The sequence below is a fragment of the Stegodyphus dumicola genome, chromosome 9, assembly GCF_044657685.1.
Source record: "Stegodyphus dumicola isolate Sdum_Otavi_A_Nest chromosome 9, ASM4465768v1".
Taxonomy (NCBI): Eukaryota; Metazoa; Arthropoda; class Arachnida; order Araneae; family Eresidae; genus Stegodyphus; species Stegodyphus dumicola.
In genome coordinates this window covers 48314150-48334689 of record NC_140776.1, presented here as the reverse complement: position 1 = coordinate 48334689, position 20540 = coordinate 48314150, and the positions used below count along the sequence as shown (strand labels likewise).

The 20540-nt window shown below is 34.5% G+C and overlaps 1 protein-coding gene across 4 annotated transcripts in view; it reads left to right on the top strand.

Annotated features, from left to right (window-relative positions):
• Positions 1–20540, top strand: part of LOC118193417 (uncharacterized) — a 255341-nt gene that overhangs the window by 54882 nt on the left and 179919 nt on the right. The window contains exon 1 of one of the 4 annotated variants that reach the window (XM_085823416.1): positions 9484–9639. The exons of 2 other annotated variants lie outside the window; for them this stretch is intronic. In XM_085823416.1, coding sequence (XP_085679542.1) covers positions 9621–9639 — 19 coding nt within the window. In that variant the 5' untranslated portion in view covers positions 9484–9620. Of the gene's footprint in view, positions 1–9483; positions 9640–20540 lie in introns of those variants that run through there. One more of the 4 variants, XM_035364500.2, reaches the window with a different exon arrangement.

Sequence of the window (20540 nt, the reverse complement as noted above, 5' to 3'; positions counted from 1 at the left end):
AATCCCGCGAACGGGCTGGCTGCATGGGTGTTTTCGTGGTTTTCCCCATGTGTAACGTGCATACGAGCCAGTTTTCCTTAGAAAGTCCTCCACGAAAGGCATCCCTCCCCTTAGGCAGATAGCCCTCGTGTGCTTTGCCATAATTAAATACACCAAATACACCAATCCGCAAAGAGCCATCCAAAACCTCCAAAATGCAATAGACTATATCTTCCCATGGTTTAACGTTTGGAAAATTAAAATCAATGAAAGCAAATCCACTACAATATATTTCCAAAAGAATCCTTCCAGAAGACATCTCAACAATATCACAATTAATAATATCTCCATCCCAAATGAAGAATGTGTTAAATATTTAGGCGTTTATCTCGATCCAAAGCTAACCTTCAAAAACCATATCGAAAATATCTGTAAAAAAGGCCAACCAAGCAATAGGCAGTATCTATGCGCTCGTTGAGAGAAATTCTAAACTTAGTCTCACTACAAAAACAGTTATTTATCGCCTGATTTTATTGTATGCTTCCCCAGCGTGGGCTGCAACTGCAAGAACTCATCGCGAAAAATTACAAAGAATTCGAAACAAAGCCATCCGAAAAATTACAAATGCACCTTGGTTCGTACAAAACAGCACTCTTCACAATGACTTAAAAATTAAACCCACGGATATGTTATCATGGATATGTTAAATATGTTCGAAAATTACTATTATTATTATTATTAAAAAAGATTAAAGTATTTTTATTAACGTAGCATTATCATAGAAATAAAATCGTTCAGTTCTCAAGTAGGCTATTTTTGAGAAACGTTGTCACACCGTAAATAAGTCGTGCGTTTCTTTAAAATTTCAGATGAGGTTTTCTTTTCATATCTAGTAGTTTCAGTTCAGTTCATTTTCAGTTTTATTTTGTTTGTTAGTTTAATCTGTTATGGCAAAGTTAATGACGGCTGTCTGCTTAACGGAAGGTATACCATCATGGATATGTTAAATATGTTCGAAAATTATTATTAAAAAAGATCAGTGGCGTAGCGACGGGGGGGGCAAGGGGTGCATGATGCCCCGGGCGCTGCTCCTAGAGGGGCGCCAAATGGTTTCCAAACAATACTTTCCGGAAAATTTCAGTTTTTATTTTGATCGATTTCTGGAAAATATATTTAAAATTAATAACTATTGTAATATAATTAATTATTTATTTTCTTGATTTGTCTGATAAGATGTGTAATAAAATGTTTGCAGTACATCAACCAAAACGTTCTTTCTGACCATTTTATTTCTCCAAAGTAGAGATATATTTTTATTTTTTTAAACGAAATGCACGTATATCTCCCGCTTTTTATTTTAAAACGATAACACGACCTTGTCCCGAATTTCTCAAACATATCCAGTTTCCAAAATCCGATTCCATAATCTGGAAATAACATTTTTTGAAAATCCTAACGCTTCCGCTACAATGGATTGCGTTTGACTCTCCTGTAAACGACTGATGGCCTTCCAGTCTACCGATTCAACTAAGTCATCTTGCTAAAACATCGGACTGCTACAAACAGTCAACTCTTTTTCAATTGTTGCCCATCAGCGGCCGAGCGGTAAAGTCGCTGAACACTGGTAGTTCGGTCCGAGGTTCGAATCCCGCGAACGGGCTGGCTACATGGGTGTTTTCGTGGTTTTCCCCATGTGTAACGTGTATACGAGCCAGTTCCCCTTAGAAAGTCCTCCACGAAGGCATCCCTCCTCTTAGGCAGATAGCCCTAGTGTGCTTTGCCATAATTAAATACACCACCACACCACTTTTCAATTGTTTTTAAATCTCCTACTACAAAAGGAATGCTGCAGGTCGCTTGTCACTCCTTATCTTAAACACATAGTTTTCGACGTCACAGACTAAATTTGCCTATTCCCAACTTTGTAAACAATATAATTTTCCTTTATAATCTATTCTATTTCCTTTTGTTCAGAAAGATTGTCGATTATATGGTTATTTCATACCGAACCCACAACATCCCCTAATTATTTTTGAGCAGTGAATGTGACTGCATGACGTTACTCCGCAGTAGAAAAGAAACGGAACCTAAAACTCCACTACAGATCTATAGAGAAAATGTTTTTCCAAACCTAAGAGTCTCACTTCAAATACTACTTACTATTTCATTATCAAATGCTAGCTATGAACTTTCGTTCAGCTAATTAAAATACATTTTCACATATTTATAATCAACAATGGGACAAGATCCCCTAAGCCATCTAGCATTTTTAAGTGTGGAAGGAAAAAAATTTGAAAGGATCGACTTTGATGAAGTAATGATAAATTTGCTTTTCAAGACTTTGATGAAGTAAATGACAAATTGGTGGAAGATATGCTTTTCAAGAGGGTTTGTAGTTCTGAATCCAGGTGTTGTTCATCCGCAAGGGCAGCAAAGTTTATTCGCGAAGGAACGGCTAGTTGTTCAATACGAGACAAGGTGTCTGCAACAATATTCTGCGAACCCTCAATATAACGGATATCTTTTGAAAATTGCCCTATGAAGTCTAGGTGTCTCATTTGACGAGGAGAAGCTTTATCCTAACGCTGTTGAAAAGCATAGGTTAAGGGTTTGTGATCTGTTACGATCATGAAAACGCGTTCCTCTAGCATATGTCGAAAATATTTGACAGCTTCATAAACTCCTAACAATTCGCGATCGTGAGTGCTGTATCTGGTTTGTGCTGGTGAAAGTTTTTTTTAGAAAAATGTGAAAGTGGTCTCCATAATTCTTGATCTTTCTGTTGTAAAACTGCTCCTATAGCTGTTGTTGATCCACGCTGAGCAACGTCAACGTGGAGAGACATTAGGTTATTTTTGGGAAGCAGAGGATATGAAAAATATGCTACGCCTTCGCCGGGAATCGACCTCTGGAGTACCGGCCCAGCGTGCAGAACCACTACACCACGAAGGCAGGCTAGGAAAGAGGGAAAAATACCTTATAAACGTAGAGTGATAATAGTTTAGATCCGGAAGGATACTGCAAAATTTGTTGCCGAAATTAAATCATTTTTGCATTTTTGGAACACTTCGCGGGATTCTGTGGTCCAGGTTATGTAACACGTTTATCGTTTTTCTTGCTTCAAACCAAAAAAGAATTTAGAGGAGCTTGTATGGTCGCTGCATAAGGTAAGAAACGTTGATAAAAATTGAGCATAGCAAGATTCTTAAGTCCTTCACTGAAGATGGTACGGGTATATCGGGATAGCGGTGACTCTGTCTGGAAGCGGTCGAACACCATCAGCGGAAGTTTCATGACCAAGAAAGGATACTCTCGGTTGGCCAAAAACGCATTTAGAAGGATTAAGACCGACACCGTACCTTTGAAAACGTTCAAAAACTGTTCTCAAATGTGGTAGGTGTTCTTGCTCTGAAGAGGAGGCGATTAAGACATCATCAAAATAAGGTACACAAAAGTCGAGGCCGATTAACATCTGATTCATGAAGCGTTGGAACGTTTGAGCAGCATTGCATAAGCCGAAAGTCATGACCCGAAACTGAAATGGTCCAAAAGTCGTAATAACCGCAGTTTTTGGAATATCAGCTGGGTTAACGGGCAATTGGTGATACGCCCGCCCAAGATCAAGGGTTGTAAAAATAGCTCTTCCCTCTGAAACTTGCATACAGTCTTGAATGTGAGAGACTGGGTAACGATCAGGAATTGTAGCTGCATTTAACCGACGATAATGGCCACACGGGCGTCAGTTACCATTTCGTTTCCGAATTAGATAGAGCCCATGAACTTTTTGAAGGACAGCAAATTCCCTGTTCTATCATGTATTGAAAAATTCTTCTTTGGCAGCTTTAAGCTTGTCCGGAGGTAAGCGTCTTGGTTTAGCTGCAATTAGAGGTTCGGTAGTTTCAATATAATGTAGTACATCGTGCTTGGGTTCGAAAATACCTATAACTGGGCGCGTGTTTGTAGGGAATTCTCTGAGGAGTTGATGCCATGGGGAGTTACCCGAAATCAGTTTAATGCTCAAATCTTGACTAATGCGAATTACTCTCGGAATATATCAAACGGTGATTCTTAAGATCAACAAGCAGAAAATTTTTGAAAAAAGGTCAGCGCCACTAATAGGACTTGAAACAGTAGCAATAATGAATGGCCATTGGATGTTGCGGCGCAATTCTAAATCAACAGATATCAGGCGTTCATCAAAAGTTTGAATAGGAGTTCCATTTGCTACATAAAGTTGTAAGTTGGTAAGGCGCTTTTGTTCGTGAAAATGTGGTGGAATGACAGAAACATCAGCCCCAGTGTCTACAAGAAACCTTAAGCCCGAATTCTTTTCGATGACGCAAAGGCGTGCAAATTTCCGGCCGCTGTCTTTCATAACTTCGAGCATCGGCCCTTCTCGTTTCCCTGGTCGTTATAAAGACACGGTGGGCGGCATTTGTTTGCCTTGTTTCCAAATTTATGGTGGTTAAAAACAAATACTCGGGTTATGAATACCCGGCTTTCATAACGTTTCCTCAGTGGGCTACGACGTGTATTTCGACCACGTGATGTGGAGCGGTTCTCTGAAAAGGTTCAGCTTGGATAGCTACTAACTGAGCAACCTGTTTGGAGAAATCATCAATTTAAGCCTGTAACGCCACAATAGCAGGAGCCTGCACTGCGTGTATTTGCGCTGTAATGGCCAGCCCGTGAATTTTATCAGCGATTTCGGGAAGATTTTTAAGTGGCTGCGTACTGGCCGCTAAAATGGTTTGCATGTTAGATGGGAGTCTATTCATCCATATTGTTTTGAGAATGTTATCCGTTAGGTTACCGGCGGCTAGACATTTTACATTTTAGACAGCGATTGAGAAGGCCTCATATTACCCAACCGTAAATCGTGCAATAACTGCTTGATTCTGTCTCGAATTCTTCATAAACAGAAATTAATTTTTTTTAAAAGATTTGTATTTGTCCGTCGCCGGTGAATTCAGAATTATTTCACGAGCTGATTGCAGTACCTCTGATTCTAACGCGGCGATCGCTGTATAAAATTGAGTTTCGTCGGCAGTAATGTGACTCAACTGCGCATAAAATTGAATGAACCATAACGATGGGTCTCGGCGACAAAAAGGCGGTGGCTTGCGACTCGCGAAAATTGTAAAGCAGCATCGTTGTCATCCACTTTAGATCAATCAAATATGCACAGTAATAATATGTATAGAAAAATAATCACTATGTATATAGTGACACAGTTTCTTGGTACTTGAAATCAGAGAAATTGGCGGCTCAAATACAGTAGAAGATACATATATCCGCTGAAATTATGACAGAAATATGTTGAATCGCCGGAATGCGGCACAACGCTTGTGAAATGTCTTACTTGCATCTCATCACACTGGATAACTTACTGCTGCTCAGAATTTTGACATATAAACTCCATATTCGTGCAACATTGAAGGTTGCTATTCGTAATAAATACGTGTCACCAATTATGGTAGTACAATTTTTTGAGACAGATCGTTAAATAATTATAACAATTGAATAGAATAAATATTATTTTGTTTTTGGTTGCTATGGGTTACCAGACTGGCAGAATTGAGTTGTAGTAGGCAAGTTGCCACATATCTATTTATCTATAATGTATATTAAACTTTTAATTGTTTAAAAACTGTACTTTTTAAAAACACTTATATAAATATGTAAAATATATAACACCTTTTTAACTAATTCTAGATCATCGTACGTCTGATTTTTGTGCCGACACAGATGCATTTCCTAATCCAAGACTAGTAGTTAGGTAGTGATTATTCTTAATATATTTTTGAGTATTTTATGGCAGATTCAGCATTTTATTATTATTTGCATTATTTTCTTATTGAGAATATATTCTATATATTATATTACTGAAAGTTTTTAAGGGGGGGCGCCAAAAAGGTATTTTGCCCCGGGCGCCAGTTATACTTGCTACGCCACTGAAAAAGATTACAGTTAATTACTACAAGAATAAATATCGTATTTACTCGCATATTCCGCCAACCCTTTTACTAATTTTATCATGCAAAAATCGAGAAGGGAATATTATGCGGAGATCGGAGATCATCATTCGTTAAGTGGTGTTCGACCCGAGGGCCTTTACCACTACATGTTTATCAATCCCCTAAGGACCTGTAAAAGTTCGTTAAATTCCATAAACTGGAAAAGTCCTGTGCACTTGTAATAAAAGTGCAAAGTCTTCAGTAGTGAAGAAGTTGATCAAGGGTGGCGTCGTATATCGGCCACAGATGAAGTCTTCGTTGGATAAGCTAAAATAGCAACTAATAATTTTGGCATATCTTTTACACATTATCGTAGATTTGATACAGTATCGTACAATATTAAGATGAAAATGATGATAAAGATGAAACAAAATCAAGATTAAATAGTTGAAAATAATAAAATATAAACAAGAACTACCATCTAACATTATGATGTATAGTTCTGGGCCGTTTATGCGGCTGTTCGATTAGATAGTCGTACTCCCCTATGTTTTTAATAACTTCGTGAGTGGAGGAATCACATTTTTCGTAGAATTTGAATGTAATCTTTAGTAATTCGGCATCTAATAGTAAAATCTTTAAAGAATTATGGATGACAGTGTTCCTAACGAACTACGGAGAGTTCAATAAGAATCTGAGAGTTTTACTCTGAAAACTTTGAAACCTTGCTCGGTTTGAACGTGCAGTAGCTGCCCACGCCGGAGCGGCATATAAAATTATGGGTCGGATTGCCTGTAGATAGAGTGTTCTTTTAGCGTTGACATTTAACTTCGAATATTTGCACATCAGAGGGTATATGCTCATTAAGGCACGTTGTGCTTTGTCTCTGATATAATTAACATGAAATTTGAAAGTTAACTTCTGATCGATATAAACACCTAGATATTTTACTTGGTGGTCACGTGACATGATTTGTCCGTCCATTGTAATTTCTTCTGAGTCTTGAGGGATATTTCTTTTTTTAAATTAAATCACTTTTGATTTTTCGGGGTTAATTTTAATTTTCCATCCTTTAAACCAGGGTGAAATGTAATTAATGGAATTCTGTAGTTTATTTCTTGCATGATATGGATTAAGTGATTGACATACAAGTGCCGTGTCATCGGCATAGCATGCAGTGAGAATATTTTCAATATTAGGAAGATCATTAATATATAAATTATAGAGAAGCGGGGAAATTACCGACCCCTGTGGTAAACCCGCGTGAATTTCTCTTGTGGTAGAATAGTTATCTTGAATCTTAACTTGAAAAGTTCTGTTCTTTAAAAAACAGCGATTAGATGGATGATGGCAGGTGTGAAATTATAGTTCATCAGCTTGATGATAAGACCGTGATGCCAAACTTTATCGAAGGCTTTCTCTACATCCATAAAAATAGCAGCAACTACTTCCTTTTTATTAAAATTTTCACCTATGAATTCTACGATTCGGGCGATCTGCTGAGTCGTTGAGAATCCCTGGCGAAATCCGAATGGATGGTCTTTGATGATGTTACTTTCATTAATAAAAGTGGTGAGTCGAGACTCGATAAGCCTTTCGGATAGTTTGGCAATCGCAGGCAGAAGACTGATCGGTCTAAAGTTACTTGTGAGATTTCCAGCTTTGCCAGGCTTTTTAATGACAGTTAGAATGGCGTGTTTTCAATTTTTTGGGAATGTATTAAGGCTTAAACATGCGTTAAAATTATTTGTAATAAGAAAGATGCCTTTCCTTGGGAGGTATTGCAGGGCCTTATTAGTGATATTGTCATATCCAGATGCTTTCTTTGGATTAAGTTTCTTTATAATTTTCTGTATTTCTTTGGGAGAAGTCGGGTTGTTTTGATTTTCAGGATCTTTGCAGAGGAAATCGGTCACGTGATTGATAATATTGATATCATTCGGGTGTGGGAAATTATTTATATTAAACTGTTGTTCATAATTATCATCGAAGAGGTTGACAATTTTCTTATGATCGTAAATTTTGGTATTATTATCATCTAGAATGGGTCCAATATTGGAGGGAGTGCTTCGAATAGCTTTAGCAACTTTCCACACAAAGTGGTCGGTGTGCGAAAGACTTTCAATGAAGTTATTCCAGCAATTGTTTCTGTACTCTTGGATAAGTTTTCTGAGGTTTCCATTGGCAGCATTAAATCTTCTTTTGTCTTGGGTGGAGTGGGAACGTTGGTAAATTTTTCGTAGTCTATTTTTCTCTGTAATTTTCTGTCTAATATTGTGTGGGAGCGTATAATTAGTCTGTTTTGGAATAAATTTGGCGTGGTTGATGGCTTCGTTGATTTTACTGCTAAGATAGACTGTGGCATCATGAATTTCGCTGTTATTAGTCATTTTAGTGGTAGCAGATATGTTTTCTTCAAGGTGATAAGCATAGTTTTCCCAATTAATGCGACACTTTATAGGCGGAAGACAATGCTTTAAGCCATATAAAGTGAAGCGTACTGGTAGGTGATCTGAAGAAAGTTCATTATCCACTTGGAGAAAAGGTATTTGAGGAACATTGAAGGTAATTAAGATGTCTAGTACATCCGAAGTATTTGAGATTTGATGAAGATGCGTATGTTCATCTGGACCATAAATGTTGATATCAGGGTTAGGGAATATTATGCAAATAATTTAATTTCCGAAGCACGTTTACAGTAAGAGAATAATATACGAAATGTGTTCATGGATATACTACCGGTAAATACAGTAATATTATTTATTTAAAAGAAACCTACAATCTAATATGAATACATAGCAATAATAATAATAATAATAATGAAAGATTTAATTATCTTCATATCTGCTATCTTGAATCTCGTCCTCTATCTTGAATCTCGCCGGCTTATTTGTTCACTGACATTCCCATGTGTCTCAAATCATCCCCCATTGCTGTTTAAACTGCTGACTATGTCCATTCTGCTGCAGCTTGCAAGCCGTCGCCATCGTCACCGCTGTCATCTTCTTCATCAGCATTCAGTCGGTCTTCCTTTCGCGCCACTTTTTTCAGAACCATCAAGAGCATTAAATAGCCCTTTTTTATGATTTTTTATGTAACTGCTCAGTCAGTCATAACCCATGCATCCAGAATCCACCATTTAGTAAGATGAAAACAACAACTACATGGATGAATCCATATTAAAATTTAGGGCAGCTCGCTTTCTGAATGCCTTGAGAAGGGGGAAAATACGTGAATATTTAAACAAATTTCAGAACCTTATGAAGCTAGGAGAAAAAATATACGCATAAAATGTAAAGTGAATATAGCTTTCTTGTTTTTATCTCGATTTTTAAAAACTTTAGCGAAGCCCATGGATAAGATTCTTAAAAGACCCTTTTTTATTAAATAACGAGTGAAGACTACTTCTTGCCTAGAATATAAAAATTAGCTGAGTTTGCGATAACAAATAACATGACATAAATTTTTCTGATAGCCGGAAATCAAGGAAGTTAACCGCTACCTTATCGTACTTGTCGCAGATGGTTGAAAACACGCATCAATACATCCTGTCTACAGTAGAATGCTCTCTTTTCACTTCGATTCCTAACAAGAGTTCTCTTACGGAACTCAACCTGCTGTCGCTTCGTTACCGGGCGAAAGGATCAAAACCGACTCATTTTTATTTGTTTACAAAGAGAAAGTATGGAACCCAAAGAAGAAGGTAGAGTTTGTACAGCTTTTAATATTCTAATTAATATAACATTGTCTAGTAACTCATACGAGAAGATGAAAGTTTGTAGAGTAGGATAACTTGAAGATGAAAGTATTTTTGCTTTTCTAATTTTTCTACTTTTGAATTAGGGTCTAGCAAATTAAACGCAATGAACGTCTGTCCGAGATTAGAAGCTGTTGTAGCATGGATTTTTCTTTAATTTTTTGAATCCCTTAACGGTTTGTGATAAAATTTTAGCAGATAAGATGTTCAAACTGCACTTTTAGGTAAATTATGTAAAGCACTAAAAACTAGCGAACAATATAGTTTCACTTTTTCAATAATTTTTTTTCGTAATAATTTTTATAATTTCCATGCATCAATAATCGGGATTTATCCTTTTATACTTTTCTGTTAAAATACATTATATTGCATGTAAAATTAGGCAAAAAGACTACCAGACAGTCTTTCTTTTTTTGGAAGCAAAATATTTAACAAAATGTTTGGCTTTTGGAAAAGAAAGAGGTATACCTGATCGTTCGCGAATTTGGGAGAGTTTGTTTTTCAAAATCTATGCCAATTTAAAACTCCTATTTTGCCTAATTTTTAAATTCTACGTAGACATGTTTTACATCCAGTAAGATCGTAGTACCATACTTTTAAGATTAAAAGAATACTTTTTAATGTTAACATAATTACATTTTTTTTATGTTTCTTACCATTACTTTTTATGCTAAAACAAGACTCGAATGCTTGTCTTATATACTACAACTATTATAACTAATAATAACATTAACAATAATAATTTTTTAAAATGTTTTTACGAAAGTAGTTCAACCCTCGTAGTCGTGGAAAAATCTTCATCACAAAATCATACTTTCTCGTAGAAGTTGTTGTTTCTCATCACTTTTCTTGTAGAAGATCACGACGCAATTAATATTGTTAAACAGAATAATATACTTTTTAGTTCTAGATATACTAATTACAAAATATACATTTCGAAAATTTTGGATGAAGTACCCACTTAAGTACATAATTAGTGAGAAAAGGTTTAAAATGCAATGAAAGAATGTTCAAATTCTGATTAGTAATGATGTTTTATTTGTGGATTCATTAGGTTATTTTGAAGCAAGAGACATGAAAATTGAGCAATGCCCTCGCCGGGACTCGAACCTGGACATCTCGAATACGCGCCGAGTGTGCTGCCGTTACATCACGAAGTTATGCAGAAAGGAGGGAGAAATTATCTTATAAGCGAAAGAGGTTCTAATAGCATTAATCCGATTGGTCTTAAAATTAAGCTAAGAAAAGTTATTTGATAAAACAATCATATTTTATTCTTTTGCTGTTGTGTTAAATTTCTGCAATACTATGTAAGTAGCATATGGCAGCAAATCATTTAGTAAAAGTGTGTACAAGAAGAATTAAGGTTATTTGAAAATGGCAAAGCACACGAGACCTGCCTATCTCAGGGAAGCGATGCCTTTGTGAAGGAATTCCTAAGGAAAAATGGCTCGTATTTAAGCTACACGGGGATAGAATCAGAAAAACCAATCATAAAGAAATTCGCTTGCCTGGGATAGAATTCGGGTCGAATTCCCAGTATTCAGCAATCTTAACGTCTCTCGGCCACTGGGGAGGATCTATTCTTTTTAGGGCTAGAAAGAAAACTACCAAATTCAAGGGAAGTATTTAGGAACTGTATTTAGAACTGTTAAAAATTATAATTAAAATTTAAAAAAATAAAATAAAATCTAAAAGCTTTCAGATTTTACATTACTCCCAGAAGGGAGACATAATTCAATCAATAAGAACAACATAATTCAATCAGTTTGAAAGCAAAAATGCACAATTTACCAACATATAAAAATAAAAAACAGCTCACCGAGCTGGGTAGCAGAGTGAGTGTATATATACATATAGTTATATACTTTTGGTGCGGCCGATTGCAATGAAAAATAGAGGTGCAAAATTACAGGTTACAACAGTCCCAGATACAAAGTTTCAACCTTCTGAGGATACTAGGTTTTGAGTTCTGAGGCTACTAGTTACGAGATGTATATACACACCTAAGTACGTACGTACAAAGACGTCAGGGGAAAATCTTCTCTGAATCTATTTTAAACCCATTTTGCAATCCGTTTCAGAAAAAAGATATTTTTTAGTTACGCACAGATATCACGCAAAAACATCGTTCAAATGGATTCGAAAGCTATCAAAACGAATATTTTCGTTGAAATATGATACCCGAAATTTTTCATGATTACAATACTTTCTTTACTTCGTAAATTAAAAAAGCATTGCTAAAGCAATTATTTACACTTTAAAACAAAGGATGTTAGGCCCCACATGAAAGATTTTTATGCAGCTACGATGTTATTAGAAACTTTATTAATGTATTAATGGCATAAATATTTATAAAAATCAAACGTTGGTATAATTTATATCAATTAGAGCTGTTATTAAAATGAAATAAGGATAAAACTCACTAGGCATATAGTTTTTAAACCGCTCAGCATTTTCTCAAACTGAATACACTAAACAATATATTCAAACAATTTGCAGAAATAGTCCTTATGTCAAATAGATTGTCAAATAGATCTTATGTCGAATAGATTGGCATTATTTTTCAGAATATGATATAATTTACCAGGCTGCATGGAATTTTGGAAATTATTTCTAATAATAGACATATCTGCTATTAAGCTTACTGCTGAATGTGATATGATGCCGGCGTAAAATCTGCATAATTACGCTAAATCATTGAAAGTGAAATGAAATAAATGAAAAAATTCATTGCTACTAAAACTGATTGCAAAATAAATGTTTTTCGTTTGCGTAAATATTAAAATCGTATTGGACGGTATTAGAATCTTCAAAACAATACACACCGGGAAAAAATATAAAATATGTATTTTAAAAATATTTAGAATTTTTAAAGGCGATGAAAATGTATGAAATTTAAAATGTATAGCATCACAAACTCATGGTTAGGTAGCATGCAAATAATTATTCAAACTCAAACATGCAATTTGTAGTGTTAGTAACGTTTACATTACATTACATTAAGGGTCCAGATGTTTAAAACAGTTTACAATTAAAGATATTAAAAATTAGTATACATAAGTTAAATGTATTGTAGATTCATTAACATTTTTCATGTCAAGAAACTAATGAAATCCACAGTGCCCTCGCCTAAATTCAAACCTCGGACCTCTCGCAAATGCGTCGAGAGCATGCTACCAGTTATACCACGAAGGCATGTGGTAAAGGGGTGAGAAAATACCTTATGATATAAATCAAATTAACCATAAGTATTGTTAATCCAAAGGGACAATTTGCCCTGAAGGACTATTAATTTCGTTTTGGTATTTTGCGTTGAAAACTTTAAAAGGCTGTATCACTTTTCAAATCGTTGCCACCATATATTATCGCCCTGTCTTATATTTAAATAAATTAAATAATGAAGAATCTGCATAAATGTATGTATGTTTCTCGCATTGTGATAAAACAACGGTACATAGAGTCATCAAAATTGGAATAACGTAATTTTCCATTCAATGTAGGCATGTGGAAGTCTTAATTTGAGTTTGAAATTTGTTTTATTATCGATTTCAGATTTTGTAATACTTCAACAAATTTTTTATTAAACAACTAAACTATTTCAAAGCGATCAATGGCAACACTGTACAAAAGAAAAACACATTTTTATCTCCAACGCGCTAGATTCTGTATCGAAAATTCTAAAGATATGCTCATTTTAAAATTCATTTGGGATATTGCTGTTGAACTGAATTTTATAGTTTGAGTACACAGAATAAGATATTTAATAAATAAAGGTAACACACAAAATGTTAAAAACGTCTCTGGACGTAATTTAAATTCTGAAACCTTTCAGATTTTTTTTAAATGTAAAATAATTACGCATGTAATTTTAAATCACTTTGTTGATCTTAAATTCAAAACATAAACTAAGGATCTTATTATGCCATTCTGTTATACTTTCTGTATCTGGCAGTCTGTATAAAAGATTAAGTACTCTGGTAATTTAACGCAATGAGCTAAATTATAGACTTTTTAACATTAAAATTGTTTCTAACAAATCCATGCTTAAAACTCCATTTTCTGAAAAATACGTTGGTAGCACATTTTTCTAATGAAAGCATAAGAAACTCGTACATCGTTAATTTTTCATAAATTTATCTGAAATGCCAAATTTTGCATTGAATTGTTAAAATACTTTTTGCGACGCAGACCGCTGCAAAAATTATTTGAAGTTACTGATATTAAGTTTGATGTAATCCAATTTCACGAAATGTTTCCACAAACGAAAATGCTATTAAATAATCTATTAAATAATAAAAACATTGTTTAAACTATCCAGCTTGCTTTCAATGAGATTAAAAGGTTTCTTAACTTTCCAACCTTTCAAACATGTAACAAATTAAAAAAATTCCACAGAATGTTACAATATTGAAAAATGAAATATAGCGACGTTTTATTTCACTTTTTTGGGCAATGCATACAGCTTCAGTTTTGCAAGATAAATAGTTGTAAAGAAAACAGTAAAAGAACATAAATTTTTCCGCATGAAACAAATGGGATAGTAATTTTTATTGTCATAAAGAACGATACTTTTTTATGAACTTTAGTGAATTCGAAACTGATTCGCAGTACTTCTTATTTTTTAATAATATTTTAGTAATCCGTTATATTAAAAGTGTGAGACAATTACTTAAACAAGTGGTTCCTAAAATGAGAGTTGCAAAACAAATTTAAAAAAAAATCTGAATGCTTTCAGATTTTATATTACGTCCAAAGGGACGTTTCTATAACGTTTTGTGTATTACCTTTACTTATTAAATATCATGTTGCTCGCATTTAAATTATAAAATTTAATTCAACAACAATATCACAAACTGTTTAAAAGAGCATATCTTAAGAATTTCCGATACACAGTCTCGCGTGCTGGAGAGAAAAATGTTTTTTTTTTCCCCACCCGCACAGTGTTGCCATTGCTCGCTTTGAAATCGTTGCGTTTCTTAATAAAAACTCATAAATACTTTACAAAATCCGAAATAGATAATAAAACAAATTCCAAATTTGGGTTCCCAGAGGCCCATATTCGACTGGAGACGTACCCTATTCAATACTGGATGGCTCTAGGTACCGTTGTTTTATCATAATGCGAGAAACATTTACAAATTATGCAGATTCTTCATTATTTAATATCTTTAAATACAATACAGGGCTCTAATATTTGGTGGCAGCAATTTAAAAAGTGATTCGCCGTTTATAGTGAATTGACGCAAGATGCCAAAACGAAATTAATAGCCCTTTTGGGCAAATTTCCCGTTTGGGCTAAAAATATTTGCTTTATTATGCTACTCTACATGTTTATGGTATTAAACCTATTTTTCTTAAAAATTTCTGGTTTGTTTGTTGATACTTCTGGGCTAAGTAAAATGTAGCTGGTTAATCACATTTTTGTCATTTAAGTAATACAAAACGATAATAAAATAAACTGCACTTTAATACATATTATGCTACAATAAATAAAGCTTTGGGCACATAACTAACAAAATTTATTTATTTAATTGCATTGTCAAATATGAGCCATTACCTTTTTTAATTTATTATATGCTTATACTACTCGTAATTTACCAGTCTTTTATAATTCGCGATTTAGATGAATTGTAGATGACTTCTGTAAATAGAATTATTTAATATATGATGAAATTCATGAAGCTTTAATATTGGGCTGGTCCAGATCTTTTCCTTAGTGATTCATATTTTATATTCGGGTAGCCAAGCTTAGTGAAATTAAAGATTTCTTTGTTCCTCTCCGTGGGTGGGAAATATATTAAAAGGTGTTTATTTTAATTCGAATCCAGCAGCACTGCGATCGTGAACAATTTCTTTGGGATTTGCTGTGACTTGCAGATCTTTAATGATCACTTTAAGCATCTTATTTTTTGGCAATTCATACGTATGAGCCAATGGTAATCTACAAGGCTGCTGATTTATCTGTAAACATCGGAGAGAGTTGGATTATTTATTCGTTTTTGAGCATTGAGTTTACCAATAATTCTTGATCTACATGAATTCATTGTAAGAATTCATTTGGATTTTTAACATTATTTGCAATTATAGGTGGAATATTACACTTCTGAGGAACTTGTGTCATAAATGAAGTACTTGGTTGACAGGTGATTTCAATTTCTTCCGTCTGAATTTCAGCTTGTTCATCTTATAGATTTTGAAACTGATTTAAAATAAGAGTACTTGACGTTTGCGTAGCTACTTTTCGTTTCATTACATATTTATAGGAGCTTTAAGTATTTTAAATTGACTGGTTGTAGTTTGACGCTTCGCTGGAGCATGAGTTTCTAGTATTAACTTCTGGATTGCTATTTTGTAGGGTGTTGGTTGATTAGTTATTTCAGTTTTGGACATAAAACCAAGAGATTATACTATGCCAGACACACTATGTGCATTTTCAAAATTTAAAACAATAAAAAACAGCTATTAGTACATGAATTCAATTCTTTAGGCATCTGTTTTTGGCAATGACTGATCATTTCTTCTAACAGTAAAATAAGTATTTCCTCCTGAGTTTGCTGCTTCAGGTGGTATTGCAGTTTCTTGAGTGTAAGACGGCTTCTGTGTTGTCGCAATATCTGAATTGCTTGACGTCACTTCCTTTATCTGTATCGCTCAATATGCAACATTTAGAAAAATTCAGAACACCCGAAAATCAGTTCGAGTCTTAAGCCTCGTTAAACTTTGAGTAATAAATTATCACCGTTGAGTAATAAATTCTCAAAATCTCGATAAATGTACGAAATTAAAGGAGAAAGAAATGCAGAGAATAATTTTTTGAAGAAACCCAATTCAAAGCACAAAGAAAATAACAATTTCTAAAATTTTACGGGCAAGAGAAATAATTTTCCTTCCGAGCGAAAATTTTTCAGATTTCACAGTGCGAGGAAGTCAAAAGAATTAGCCGAATCTGTCGATTAAAACTGAAAGGCTATATTAAATAAAAGAAATATGCTACATTTTGCTGAAGGGCAGCAGTCTGATGTTAAAAATAAATTGTTTTTTTTTTGGAAGTGTTGTTACTGTTCCTTTTAAATAGTTTAGTTTGTTAACAAAAATGCATTAAATTCCTACAAAATATGAATTAACTAAAGAACGAATTCAAAATTCGAAATTGGGGCTTCGAGATACGTACGTTCGTGTGCAGGATTAGGTGTAATCAAAATCTGGCAGCTGTACCTGCCATCGTTTATCTACAATGCTAGGAGCTTATATACCTGTATACATACATACAGATTTTTCACTATGACAGTAGAGATTTATGTTTTTGTCTGCTGCTTTTTATTTCATCATCAATGATATTTCTTTGGATCTGCTAAGAGGGATATGTAAAGATGTACTCATATTAAGTCGATATTTTTTATTCCATATTAATGAATTGACAGCTATTTCATTTGATTGCGATAAGTGTAGCTGAAAACAAATCAAAGAACTGTTAATTATTTCACAAAATTCTGAGCCTTTCGTTAAATAATTAATCGTATAATTTTGTGCATTTTTAATATTTAGCCCTTAAGCGAAGTTTTAAATTTTTACTTACTCTCCCAATTTCAACTATAGCTTTATTGCAGTCTTTATATATATATATATATATATATATATTTTGAAATGATCATTTTAAAAGTAATTGATTTATTACACTATCATAAAAATATTTCAAAAAAAGTCTTCTTGTGTATATTATGTATATTTTGTGTATATATGCATATTTTATCTCCTGACCAAATAAGGGAATGCACTTTTCTTGAAATCGCCTAAATTAGTGACCTTTAAAAACTTCAATAAGTAGCTAAAATAGTAATTTTTATAACGTAATAATTTTGTTAAGTTTAAAGAAACTACTCTTTAAACTGCAACAGTTTATTATAAAAACACATATTAAAATTTTTTTCATTAACAGGACACGAGAGTAATTTGATTCTTTAAATTATTACCATCAGGAAGCGATTCTTTTAATTATCAGAAGCAAAGTAAATCTTAATTTATTAAAAGCCCATTAAGTAATAAAAACATTTTCAATTTTTTAAACTTAAACATACGCTTTTAACAGCTTTTAACTGTGTTCCCATTTAACACTTTTTTGGTCCAGTATTTTCAAAAACATTCTTTTGTTCATGGCGGTTAATTGTTTGGCAAGTTTAATGATAGACATGAAGCAATAATACAGAGTAGAAAATGAAATCCCAACACCAAGAAGTAGTTGTGCTAGATAATTAAATTTGGAAATTATCTTTGCACATTCAAAAAGATTACATCTATTCAAATTTTGTGTTGGATGAATAAGTGTGGCGCTAGTAAAACCATTCTGAACATGCAAATTACGTTTGTTTTAAATACGCAATGTAAACGTCGTGTACTTCATTTATCTGCCAGACTGGGCTTTGTGAGCGAGATTAGAGTCAATGCCTTTAAGAGACTAATATAGAAGTATTAGCAGCTTATTGAGTTTCAATGAGGCAGTGTAGAGCTATGTGAAGATGGATTTTCCTTTCGCGATATTTCAGAAAGACTTGGTGTATCCATTGTGCATGCGTATTGACAGCAGTGGCCAGGGAAAGGTAATATCTCAAGAAGGCCGAGGTCTGGCTGCACACGTGCCATTACTCGAAGACTGTCGTGTTTTCTGCATGTGTTTAGAGCACCGCACTGTATCTGCAGTAGACATTCATGCTTTTTTTGCCAACAGAATGACAATGACAAAGCGAACTATAATAAATTGTTAAATTGAGGGACAACTTCGAGCGCCAGATGTCCTGTAGCAGCCTTAACCCCGGCATCTACAACCTGGGTGGTGTAAAACTTACCTACTTACTTTACCACCAGCTGAGTTGCTGTACCGCCTGTTATATGACTATCAGCATTTGTACTCAATTGGTGAAGCATTCTATTATCGCTAAGCCTAGCCAAAAATCTTTATAGAATATTAAAATTTAATTAAAAATCAAATAAATTTGTAGCTGAATTTATAAAATTGCTTCGGAAAATAGGTATTTGTGATCTGTGGTTATTAAAGAGACTCTGTCAAGATTTTGACTGTGCTGAATGATTTTTTTTAGATTGCTTTTAGATTTTCGCAGATGGCTGAGGCAAGTTGTCCATTTCCACTATTCTCGTGCCAGTTGGTCGGCTGCTTCATTGCCCACTGTGTCCACATGGGCGCGTGTCTAGTGAAGCTTGGGAGAGGTTTCTCTGAGAAGTAGGATAGTAAGCGTTGGATCTCCCTTACGAATGGTCAGTACGTTTATTGCCTGTAAGTGTGAAGCACTGTTGGAAATTATAACGCTTTTTTCTTGTTGTTTCCTGGAAAATTTCACAGCTTCTCTAATGGCTAACATTTCAGCTTAGAATACCGAATTTGTCCTGTTAAGGTTTGTCTGCCATGTTTTAAAGAGTGAATTAATTCTGTAGGCACAGTATGCACTTCCGACACCCATTTTAGTTTTTGACCCGTCTCTATAGATTCGGATTGGGAAATGGTCTATTGGAGAATTTACTAGTTGGTTTTCTGTGTACGGATGTAACTAGATCTCGGTGGAAGGCGGAGTGAAGATTTGTTGTGTTCTTAGATGAGAGCTGTTTCTGTTTTGGTGGCAGTGGCGGCCATATACCGGTTAGAAGGAAGTCAGGCGAGCGCTTGGACTGTCCATGGATGCTGTCCGTGGCGTAGATAAACTAAATCTGCACGAAGGGTTGTGACCTTAGAAGTAATTTCCTATGACAACAGAAACACTCTCATCGTTATCCCACGCACATTAAAAGCAAATCTGTAAGTCAATCTAGCACTGTGCTGCTATTCTTGAGCAATGTTCTAAGAAGCATTTATAATAGGATAACTCTCATCTCCATGCCACTGCTATCATCCATCGTGCTATACAGTGTGTCAGCATGCTACCTTGGCTTGAGAGATTACCCGATCTTTCTTCCATCGAACGCATAAGGGACATGACTGGACGACAAATCTGGTGACATTCACGAGGTAATTGAGTTGATTGACCAAGTACAACAGGCATGGAAGCCCATTCCATAAAACGACATACAGCATTTGTATGGCAAAATGCATGCGCGTTTGCATTCAAAATCATTCTGACTACTACTACTTTTCGTTCATGCTTTAACTTGTGATCTTGAAACATTTATCAGATAAAAATTCCCCTCCCCACAGGCGGGCTCTAGCCATTATAGGTTTTGGTCACTACTAAGGCCGGAAGCGGTGGTCACTTTATTATCGAGGCACATAATAGGTGGGCCACCGTTGCTTTCTATGAAGGGACAGACATTTTACATCCATGCCTTCTCCGGGATTCGAACCCAGAACCTTCATTACGACAGTCAGAGTCGCTAACCACTTCCTCAACTGAGAAGAAGCATTTCTCTTAAATAGAAAACAGCTTTAACATACACAGATTTTTTTATTTAAATTGCACAAGTTCAGAAAAACGATCATATGGCAGAGAATCTGTTTGCCACTTGTGAAACGCAATAGGTGGAGATTTTGCGTTACCATGGTATGATCTTTACATAATGTTCCAAAAATATGGCAAAAAGAAACAGCGATACAAAATTTGAGTTCGGTTATTCGAATAAGATTATTTTGCAGTGTTTGCTTCTGGTAAATTATAAAGGAATATAATGAAAGGCAGTGGATAGCGACTTCACTAAAACAGGCGCAATACGAAATTCTAATTTGAATATTGTAATCAGATTAATTTTCAGCATATTATTCGTGTAAATTCTAACGGAAAATATCGTGTAAATTATTTAATTATAAAAAATAATTTAATAATCATAAATTAAATTTAAAATAACAG